The following is an 11,782-nucleotide window of genomic DNA, read 5'->3' as shown; positions in this document are numbered from 1 at the left end:
GCTACAACGTGAGTGCCACAAAATAACTTACGCCATTGACTTTATGAAGGACATCGCTTGCTGAGGACATGTGAATGTTTTACGGCCATCCTTAGCATCTGTTCTCAATTTGGCAGGGAACATCAGTGCAAAAGCGACCTTCCGTTGATGTAAGAGTTTCTTGCATTCCTTGAATCTATCACATTTCTCTCTTGTCGAATACGCAAAGTCTGGGAACAAGAAAATGCTGTGGTTCTTCCAAGAAGGCCTTCTTTTATTCCTTGCCTCGCGTAACACAAGATCTTTATCGGATGATCTCAGAAATTTGGGCAGAATTGATCGGGGCCTGTCTCCCTCCAAGTCCTCCAACTTCTCCCAGACCCACTCCAAATCCACCCTGGTCGCTAGCAAATTAGCAGCTAATTCCCTCTCCGATGACTCCAGATGATCGATCCGCCTCTCCACATCCCCCACTTTTGTAACCACTTCAGTGAATTTCGTCTCCATGGCAGTGATCAATCGACGTATTACAGCATGATCCTCCAAATCAGCAACGACCTTCATCAGCATTGCCGACATGTTCAACATTTCTCACCGAATTTCCCGGAGGGGGGCGGTATCAGCTTGAGCATGAAAGTGTCTATTAATGTCTCCAGAGCCCGAGGATTTTGAATTCTTTGACATATTGTCCTCCTAGAACAGTTTTGGAACCAAGTGTATTGAATCTCACTGGTATTTGACGTTAATAGTGTTAAAACTAGCCAAGTGCGCAGAGTTCGCCATTCACACGTCCGAACCTCGCATGACATCCGACACGGACCACTGAGATATTCTTCTCAAAATCTTCTTATATGTTCAGCAGAAGAAAGAATGTCTTACACATCTGGGATGACATGAGGGTGAGTAAATGATAAGAGAATTTTCATTTTGGGTGAGCTATCCCTTTAATGAAGATTAGCATACTATATACAGTTATTATTCTTTTGGTACAGTATCATAATTGTGCAATGGACTCATACTTATGATTGCACCATTAATATTTGGCTTATTAATTATCAGCGCCATAAGCCTATAGAGATTCAGAAAAGAATTTCTGGACTTCTGTGGGCGTTTTTCTTTGTACTCCTAACTCTTGCCAGTAAAGGAGCTCTCCTTGACTTGGCGTCTTTGGGCAGGAAACCAACTCACCGGATGCTTTCCAGCTCTCTGTACCTCCTCAACACCATGTGTGTGCCTTGCCAGATTCTAAGGGTCATGGTTAAATTACGATAAAAGCACTCAAGGATGATCTCTCTCTGTCTGTTCCCCCTTGAAAGAATTTGAAAAGGTAGCCTGTGTCTCTCATATGAATATCCCCATGACGTGAGCGAGGCTCCTCATTTGCTGTCAGGAGGAAGATTAACAGGCCGTCCGTCCATCGAGCGCTCTCCTCCCCTCCATGGTCCGGTCCCCATAAATAGCAAAGCGCGCAATTGTGTTACATACATATAAACTAACAGAGATAACAGACCGACATGTTCGTTTAGATAACAGATAAATAGCAAGAAACTTCAGCATGTACTCAAATAAAAGCGAGGGACCGCGCAGAGTGAGATCTTTTGACTCAATCAACCTTGGTCTGACATTGGAAGAGAAGCAACTAAACAATGAAGTAAGCAGTTCTGCTCGTGATTTCTAATATTTTATTACGGAATAAAAAAAATCTAACAAAAATGTTCGAATCATTTTTCGTTTATGTAGCCTATTCTGCAAAACAAAAAATATTCAACTGCCTTAAACTTGATAAAAACTTTTAACAAAAACGTGATAAAACTAAAAAGACAGGTTCACTTTGATTATAAATTCACAATTGCATAAATGTTATAAGTGTTGTCTTTCTAATTGCCACTCTATTGATGTAATGTTGCAGTAGGGCTGCAGAAAGATTCTCGTAATTTCGATGTTAAGAGAACGTTATAAGAACGTTATATTGTGCATAATGGGAACCATTATGCACAACATTAAACATGTTCAATTTTTGTAAAAAAAAAAAAAAAAAAAAAAAAAGAAAGAAAATGTAATAAAATTATGTTAAAGGTGTGTTCTGGGAACGTTCAAGAAAACAAAAATTATTGTAAGTACATTTTCACTTGTTATAGGGAAATTGCCATGCATGAGATCAACCGGAGCTGAAATTTTGAATTGCAAAACTAATATTGCTTGAGTCGATGCCACAAACAGAGCTCTAGAAGCCATATAGATCTCTGAGAAATGACGTGTGGAGAAGAAATTGGAAGTGACAGGTATCTTGGCCCACCTCTATCCAGGTGCTTAAAGGCTCTCCACCCCGAAATGCATAACTTATCCATGTCTGACACCGTTACCAACGAGATATTCCAGTCATTGCTTTGACAAAAGCCAAAGATGCATACAATTAATTGTGCTTAATAGAGATGTGAGTTAAAGAGTGATTAATTGCAGCCTAATCCAGTGTTAGATTAAAATAAGAGGGCGCTAATAATAGGCCTCTTCGCATTCCAAATGGGATTGTTTTAAGACGACAGACACTGGACCGTCTTTTTTAAAGCGAGACGGTGAATCGCAGTAGCGTGAACCCTGGCACGGTCAGTGCACTCACTAATGCTGTCGGGAATTATGTAGGCGGGAAGATCGTCCCCGTGCTTGAGAAAAGAAACGTGGTCAGTAGATGTGAAGCTTTGTTTGAGGGATGCGTAAAGCTGCTGTATTGTAGTTTAACACTCGTGATTATATTAAACGTGGCCACAAACAAACATTTTATTTTAAACAATTATTTATTTTTGTATTTTTATATATTTGTGTACTTTATATATTTTTTCATTTTTGTATCTGTACGAATTCTTGAACTTAATCCCAAGTCTGCAACCTTGGTAAAGGACTCGTCAAGCGTCCCCTCGCCTTTGTTGGCGCTTAAGTTAAGCAGGTCATCATGACTGTCGCGGCCCGCGGTGCAGAGGGTGATTATGTGGCCCGCACACACCTTCCCGCGCTTGCGACTTTAATCGTTTGACCCTGTTTGCAGGTCTTCGAAAGCCTTAGATCTTTCTGTTTTCGTTTTTCTTTACTCTTACTTGAATTATTTTAACGGAGCTTTTGCACAAGATACTAAGAAGCTGTTAAGCACAATTATGTTTGACCATGTTTTATTAAAAATAATGCATTTTACACGTCCATGGCTGGTCGAGTAAAACTAACGCAATATATTAATATACACAACTCTATCATTAAAAAGGAGGTTTAAAATCGTTGGACAAATTTAAATGTACAAATGCAGCATAGCCTACTTCTTTACGTGTTTAAGTGTTGTTTAAAACAGTCTTTGTTTAATCCATATGATCTGATTGAGCTCTCTGCGCAAATTAATTAGGTTCAGGGTTTAAAATGGGCTGATGATGTTTTCAAACATGTTTAAAGTTGAGGTTTATGGTTAATTTCTATGGATAATTTCTAGTTTTTCTGCACAAAATAAATAAAAATAAAAAAAATGGTTCCACATGTTTGAAATTAGTTTTCTTAATTGAAAATTATTATGTAATCTCAACACAGACAATTTGTTTAGAAAGAACCTAGCTGAATTCGGTAAACCCAACACAATTAGCTGAGTCAATGTACTCAAATAGATCTATTTTACTGCTTTATGTACTAACTATTAAAAGTAAATGTTAGCATACTAAATACATGCTGGTTAGATAATACTATGGTTAGCATAACATTTGCTAAAAGAAGTGAGGAGTCAATTACCTGTCCTCATTGTTAGCTAAAGCTCCACACTTCACCATGATGGTAACACCCAAAACTCTAACATAACAGAAACTTTTCTAAATCTCAACATAACAAAACATTAAACACTAACAAGAATCCCCCTTTAAATTCATTAAACACATAAAATAACACTTAATTTTAACTTGTTCTCTCCCTGTTGAGTCCCATACAAAGCATGCTGGAAATGCAAATCACCTGCCCAGTTTCATCAATGCTACATTAACACCACAAAAAGTATTCATGTAGTCCCAACTCAAATTGATTAAGTACATTTAAATTTTTATAAATTTTAATGGATAGAACTCAATGAACTCAAGTTATGACAAAATGTACTAGAATTGTGTTGCTTTTGTTCATTTTAATTAAGTAAATTAAACAAGCAGCAAAAATCATTTTTTTGAGTGTGAGTCATAGAAAAAGTTACGTTGTTTTAACATAAAAGATTATTACCATGACGATTATTCGACAATATTTATTGTCTTTAAATATTTTAAAATGGTCATATGTGTTTTGTAAACTATAATCGTGATCTTCACAGAATTATAGTGTTCTGAACATGCACCTGTCACACTGGTTTTGACATGTTTTGTGCATGTGTTTTACAGATGAGCAAATCTGCCTTTACAAAGATAGAGGAGAATAAAGACAACAAAACCTTGTCTACAGAGAAGGGTCGGGCTGCTGTTGTGTTTTCTTTGAAAAATGAAGTCGGTGGACTTGTCAAGGCACTAAAACTTTTCCAGGTAATTACTTTTTTGGTATTCGATAATGACATTGTTTATTTTTCTAGCATTCTTCTATTTGACTTTAAAAAACTTGTTTGATTGTTGAGTTTCGAGTTTTGAGTTGACTATCGAGTTTAAGTATGTTGTTCAATTAACAATAATTTATAAAACAACAGGAAAACCACATCAACCTTGTACACATTGAGTCGAGAAAATCAAAAAGACGTAACTCAGAATTTGAGATCTTCGTGGACTGCGATAGTAACCGTGAACAGCTGTACGAGATCATTCAGTTGCTGAAGAAACACGTAAACGTGCTTGAGAAGGATGCGCCGGACAACCGCTTGCCAGAAGAAAGTGGTACATTTATTTGACATTTTATTTATTTTATTGGTCAAATGTGAAGTTATTGAAACAAAATAGTGTTTTTATTATTAAAATTAAAATACTAAACATTCGAAATATTTGCTAATTTGTGCAGAGATGGAGAATGTGCCATGGTTTCCGCAGAAAATTTCAGATCTGGATAAATGTGCAAACCGTGTGCTGATGTATGGATCAGATCTGGATGCCGATCACCCGGTAAGAGCGGCATTTTATCGTGATCTACATTAGATCGTTGTCAGTATGATGTCGTCGCATGTCACTCACTGCTCGATTCTGTTTCAACAGGGTTTCAAGGACAACGTCTATCGCAAAAGGAGAAAGTACTTTGCAGACTTGGCCATGAGCTACAAATAGTGAGTATTTAGAGTACAATATTTCATATTTATGCATTTGGCACATGCATTTTTCAGAGTGCATTATGGTACCGGTATTTATTTAGCCTACTAGCAGTGCTGGGTGGATTACTTGTGAAATGTAATCAGGTACTGATTACAAATTACATGACAAAAAATGCAATTAGTAACGTAATCTCATAGATTACATTTTTGGGGTATTCTAATCCGATTACTTTTGGATTACTTTAAATTTAATTCTGTTTTATTTTAAGTTACATACATTTGAGTAGGATAATAATTTTAACATAAAAGCACAATAAGGAAGAAAATGTATTCCATTCTTTATTACTAACATAAAGAGCCCCACAAAATGAGCTCCTTATGACATTTTTAAAAAGTGCATTAAACATTACATGAATTAAATATTAAATCTAACAGCAGTGACATGCATGGCCAAAGTTTATAATTCAAAACACTAAGACATCAAGTTAATTTTAAGTGCATAAAACAATAGCAGCATTGCAAACATTAATGACCATAAAATCAACATAAAATGATCATAAAATGAACGAAAATGAATGACTGTAAAATCAACAGCAATGACATTGGTGAGGTAGTAAGTAATAATATATTTTTTGAAAAAATATCAAGTTCAATGAACCTGAAATCAACAGCAATAGCATTGCTAGGTTAAAAGCTAACAGCTCAAAACTCTGACACACTTACTTTTAATCCTTACTACTTAGTCCTTCTCCTGTTCCTTAGCTGAGGTGCATATCTTTCTGTTGTAACATAAAAGGAGCACATGCTCAAAATGTTCATCTCTGCACTTCAGGGTAAGAATATGATGGTATTGATATGAAAATTATCAATAAATTATTAACAATTTACAGCATTGCCTTGTTAATATGTAATCATGTAATCTATAAAAAGTACCTGTAGTCCGATAACAAGTATTTCAAAATGTAATCCAACTACAAGTACTTGGTCTTTGTAATCTGATTACATAATGTACATGTAATCCGTTACTACCCAGCACTGCCTACCAGTAGGCCTACAGTGTATTTTATAAGTGTGTGTTCCATTGGAATTGAACCCATGGCCTTAATTTTTACACTTTTTAAAATAAAATACTATTTAAAAAATAGTATGTTTTTTCATAACGTCTAATGAAAGTTTTGCCTCCTTCATAGTGGAGATCCAATTCCCCACATTGAGTTCACAGAGGAGGAGGTGAAAACATGGGGAGTTGTGTTTAGGGAGCTGAATAAACTCTACCCCTCGCACGCCTGTCGTGAGTACCTGAAGAACCTACCACTGCTCACTAAACACTGTGACTTTCGCGAGGACAACATCCCACAGCTGGAAGATGTCTCACGCTTCCTCAAAGGTGAGAAAAGGGATTGATAATCAACAAATAGGTTACAGTGTGTGTATGATTTATATTCACTTTATAACATTGGTTTCAGAGCGTACTGGCTTCACCATCAGGCCTGTGGCTGGATATCTCTCCCCACGAGACTTCCTGGCGGGTTTAGCCTTCCGTGTGTTTCACTGTACTCAGTATGTCAGACACAGCTCTGACCCCCTCTACACACCTGAGCCGTAAGTACACTAACAATTTTATATTATCAAACCAACATAGTCTAATAGAATGAACATAACTAAATTCTTGAAAACTGAGTATAAGTGCCTAATTCTACATTTTGCCGCAGTTTCCGGGTGAAATGAACACTAGAGGTGCTACAACAACTGTGTGTTTTATTCACTTTCACAAAAATCACGAGTTAAACGGCTGGTTATGACTTTATAAACACTTATTTTAAACACTTTCACTCACACACTGCTATGATATGATATCGAAACACTTTTACACTTACGCATCATTTGAAAAACTATACATTTTTACACTTGAATTACAGACCTACCTACTATACATTTACACACTTATTCCAATCTTCCCGCTCTAGCTCACATGATAGAGTGTTGGAATTTGGACTTGGAATACCGATGCTGAGTTTAGAATTGCAAGCTACCATAGTACTGGAAATCTTACTATTTCTGCCATAGACAGATATTTAGGGTTTAGGGTAAGGATGTCTATTTTGAACACTATTGGTTAGGTTTAGGCAAAAGTTTTAGGTTAGGGATGTACATTTTACTCATTAAAACCTCCATCTAAAATTCACCTTAAAATTATGACACCATTTCACTCACTTTTGGTGCCCTCTGCTGGAAATTTCACTGGGAAAAAGCAGCCAAATGTGTAATACAGCACGTAATTTTGGTTTGCAAAAATGTGGCCATTGTCACATAATTTTAGTGAGATCATGCATTTTCAAACGTATAAAATCAATACATGTAAGGCCTTTAAATGGTGATGGTATGGCCATCACTACAGAAATTAGACTAACGATGACTGTAGAAAGCCTGTCGAATCATGAATCAGAAAGTAATTAAAAAATTGCTTCAAACTATACACTCAATCTAAAATTATTATATTTATTTTATATAAAGTATATCTAAAATATCAAAATATAAAAAATTTATATAATCTACAACCCCAGTTCCGAAAAAGTTGGGACAGTATGAAAAATGCGAATAAAAACAAAATGCAAATAAAAACAAAAAGGAGTGATCTGTCAATTATATTCACCATTTGCTATATTGAAAGCCCTACAACTACACATTATATGATGTTTGACCTTGTGTATTTCTTTGTTTTTTTTGAAAATGTACAGTCATTTCAAATCAGATTATTGAAACATACTCCAAAAAAAGACAAGTGTTTACCACTGTAAAACATCACAATTTCTTCTAATAACACTTATTAAGCATTTAGGCATTGAAGACACAAGTATGTTAAGTTTAAAAAGTGGAATTTTCCCCCATTCATCCATTATTCAGGTCTTCAGCTGCACAATTGTACGGGGTCTTCTTGCTGTATTGTGCGCTTCATAATGCACCACACATTCTCATTTGGAGATGGTCAGAACTGCAGGCAGGCCAATCTAGCACCCACACTCACTGCTTATTCAAGCAGTATGTGGTTTGAAGTTGTCCTGCTGAAAATGCCAGAAAGTCCCTGGAAAAGAAGGTGCTGGATGACAGTATATGCTGCTCCAAAATTTGTTCATATCTGTCTGCATTAATGGTGCCCTCACAGATGTGCGAGTTACCTATGCCATGGGCACTGACACACCCCTGGCCCATACAGACACTGGCTTTTGGACCTGATGCTGATAACAGCTTGGATGGTCCTTTTCCCCTTTGGCCTGGAGAACACGACAGCTGTGTTTTTCAAAAACTATTTGAAATGTGGACTCATCAGACCAAAAAACACAGTTCCACTGTTCTACTTTCCATCTAAGATGTGACCAAGCCCAGAGAAGTCGGCAGCGCTTCTGGACAGTGTTGATGTAGGGCTTCTGCTTTGCATAGTGAAGTCTTAACTTACATCTGTGGATGCAGCGGTGAGTGGTGTTGACTAACAAAGGTTTACTAAAGTAATCCCAAGCCCATGTTCATGATATCCATTACAGATGAATGATATTTTTTAAGAGATCACATGCATTCAGAAGTGGTTTTCGTCTTGCCCTTTATGCACCGAGATTTGACCAGATTCCTTTAATCTTTTAACTATATCGTGCAATGTAGAGGGTGAAATGCGCACAATCCTTCCAATTTGTCTTTGGGAAACATTGTTCTCAAAGTGCTGGATTATTGCTGAAGCATCTGTTGGGAAATTGACAAGTCTCGAATTATCTTTGCTCTTGAAGGACTAGGCTGTTTTCGGAGGCTCCTTATATACTATGACACGATTGCCTCACATGTCTCATGTTTCACAATGTCTTGTTATTTTAACTCGTCAAATTGTTATTAGTCTTAAATTACCCCGTCTCAAATTTTTTGAAGCATGTTGCAGTCATTTGATTTGAAATTATTGTACATAAAAAAAACAATGAAATTCACAAGGAAAAACATCATATAATGTGTAGATGTAGTGTTTTACATTTTTTTATATATATAAAGGACAACCCCATCTGCTGCCTTGTTAGCAATAATCAAATATGTATTTAAATGAAGAAACTGTTAGCCTAATCTGTTGGTCACATCACTATATTTATTTGTTATTTAGAGACACATGCCATGAGCTACTAGGACACGTCCCTCTTTTGGCTGAGCCAAGCTTCGCTCAGTTTAGTCAAGAGATCGGTCTTGCATCACTGGGGGCGTGTGATGACTCCATCCAGAAACTCGCCACTGTACGCAATGACTGGCATTAAAATTTGACCTATGGCATTTTATGAAAATTTGAATACATTAATAATGTAAAGTGTCATATTATCACTGCAATATTGTGTTTCAGTGTTACTTCTTCACTGTGGAGTTTGGCCTCTGTAAACAAGAAGGGAAGCTGAGAGCATATGGAGCCGGTCTGCTGTCCTCCATTAGCGAGCTGAAGGTAGTGAACCTCTTTAAGGGAATAATAGTCTTTGCTTTAAGACAAAATCTTCATGATGTATAGTGCATGTTTTTCAACGTCTTTTATATTTCTTCCAGCATGCACTATCAGGAAACTCCAGGATCTTGCCCTTTGACCCCAATGTGACATGCAAACAGGAGTGCATCATCACAACCTTTCAGGATGTCTACTTTGTTTCGGACACATTTGAGGAAGCAAAAGTAAAAATGAGGTGTGTAAAAATAAAATAAAATCTCATGCAGTGAATTTATTGACTGATTATTTAAAAACTTATTTGTTAAAATAAATCCTTAATAGCAGATTACTTAAACATAAATCTAAATATTTCAGGGAGTTTGCAAAGACCATCAAGCGGCCATTCTCAGTACGCTACAACTCGTACACACAAAGCGTGGATGTTCTGAAGGACACAACCAGCATCAACAATGTGGTGGAGGAGCTAAGACACGAGTTGGATATCATTGGAGATGCACTCAACAGGTTAAACAAACAGTTAGGAGTCTGAAGAACCACAACATCCATTTTATAAAATACATTTCATGCCTATTTCCTACTTCATGTTTCTGTCACAAATCTAAGGTCACTTGATTCATCACAGTTCTTCTCTCTCAAATAATGTATGGCATAACTAATATGTTTCATCCTTGATGAAATGTACCTGCCAAATGAACTAAAACCTCTGGTTAATTTCTGTTGATATTATTAGTCTGGCTCTTTCTTGTTATGTTTAATATGTGGTTCTATATAACAACTGTACTAACTGCTTGCAAGTGGAATTCCTCACAAAAAAAAAAAAAAAAAATTCTACTTGCAAGGTGACCACAGAGATTAAATTCCAGCTATGCATGTGATCTTTAGTCTGCAAAACTGGTGGCCGTATAAGGTGATATGGGCCTATTGGTGATTTTAGTTTTGCATTTAAGTAATTTGTTTCAATTTGACATTGTATGGCACCTTATTACTGTCTTTTAGAAAAACATAGAATATTATTTTGCTTTTTACCCCCTATGTGCACAGTATTATGAAACAAGTCAAAGTTTTGTATCATTGTGAGCCTAATTCAATGTATTATTCAGTGTATCTCTCTCTTATTTGTGAATGGATGTTTCTCTTCAAGCATAGAATAGGATATGGACATTGACTTTTATTAAAAATTACATGTAAATACTGCACATGGAAGAATATTTGTAAATTCATTTCAAACATTTCATTTCAAAATAGCTTCTACAGGAGTAATTAATTTACTATTCAGAATGAAGAAAATCTACTTATCAGTTCAGGTTTAAGATGTAGAGGAATTTATTGCTAAACATAGTATTTATATGCTTCTAATAAAAAAATAAAATAAAAAAAAATCATTATTTTTATTAAAAATAATAATAAATAAAAAACCTTGTCTGCAGTTTGTTTTCCTTCCTTTGTGTGTGGTACCCACAGTGGGGATAATGGGCTCAGTTTTGTTTTTTAGAAGAGGTTGTTAGGTAAAATTGTCACTTATTTATTAGAATTATAAAATAGAAAAAAAGAGTGCAATGGAATTGTCATTTTGCAGCACATGTTTCTTTAATAACTTTTTTCTTCTGTATAAAAAGAAAAGGCGTTTGGCTGCTCAGAAAGTCAAATCCTTTATTAAAGGTGTACTCAGTAATTTATTCTTCATTTACAAAGTTTTACATCTAACGAAATTAGCAGTAATTTTCAAACATATGTATAAAATCATGACCACTCATGTGAGATAATGACTCCATATCAAAAACCTTATAAAAGCTGTTTTATTCTACATGGAGAGGGTCCCCTCATGGGGGCTGCCATGTTAGGATCACATGACCAGCCGAATACTACACACTTAATCTCAGTAGTAATCCTGTTATTGGACACTTTTACTCAGGGATTAAATTAATCCTAGCGAATTTCTACAATGATGCTGCATCCATGCCCCTATGTGTCAGTATAAATCCAAACCAGCATTTTCCAAAAATTATCGAGTGCACCTTTAAGCCGCATGCGAATCGCAGGGCATTTTATTTTTATTATTATTATTTGAGATCTTGGTGCATCAGTAAGTGTATTTTATAATATTTTAATAGTAA

The 11,782-nt window shown here is 35.9% G+C and overlaps 1 protein-coding gene across 1 annotated transcript; it reads left to right on the top strand.

The window, feature by feature from the left end:
• The first annotated feature begins 1,468 nt into the window (after positions 1–1,468).
• On the top strand, positions 1,469–11,019 carry tph1a (tryptophan hydroxylase 1 (tryptophan 5-monooxygenase) a). The gene is made up of 11 exons (XM_051689555.1): positions 1,469–1,630; positions 4,365–4,502; positions 4,661–4,844; positions 4,966–5,066; positions 5,157–5,224; positions 6,400–6,596; positions 6,676–6,811; positions 9,345–9,471; positions 9,576–9,671; positions 9,770–9,903; positions 10,023–11,019. Exons 1-11 carry the CDS (start codon positions 1,535–1,537, stop codon positions 10,195–10,197), a joined length of 1,452 nt encoding a protein of 483 aa, XP_051545515.1. The 5' UTR covers positions 1,469–1,534; the 3' UTR covers positions 10,198–11,019.
• Positions 11,020–11,782: the final 763 nt, after the last annotated feature.

Source organism: Myxocyprinus asiaticus, chromosome 46 (assembly GCF_019703515.2).
Source record: "Myxocyprinus asiaticus isolate MX2 ecotype Aquarium Trade chromosome 46, UBuf_Myxa_2, whole genome shotgun sequence".
NCBI lineage: Eukaryota > Metazoa > Chordata > Actinopteri > Cypriniformes > Catostomidae > Myxocyprinus > Myxocyprinus asiaticus.
The sequence above is the reverse complement of the archived record's forward strand: the minus strand, read 5'-3'. Positions and strand labels throughout refer to the sequence as shown.

Coding starts and splice junctions, on each gene's coding strand:
- tph1a (XM_051689555.1), top strand. CDS start 1,535: ATGTACTCAAATAAAAGCGAGGGACCGCGCAGAGTGAGATCTTTTGAC. Junction 4,503..4,660: donor AGGCACTAAAACTTTTCCAG/GTAATTACTTTT, acceptor ATAAAACAACAG/GAAAACCACATCAACCTTGT. Junction 9,672..9,769: donor CCTCCATTAGCGAGCTGAAG/GTAGTGAACCTC, acceptor TATTTCTTCCAG/CATGCACTATCAGGAAACTC.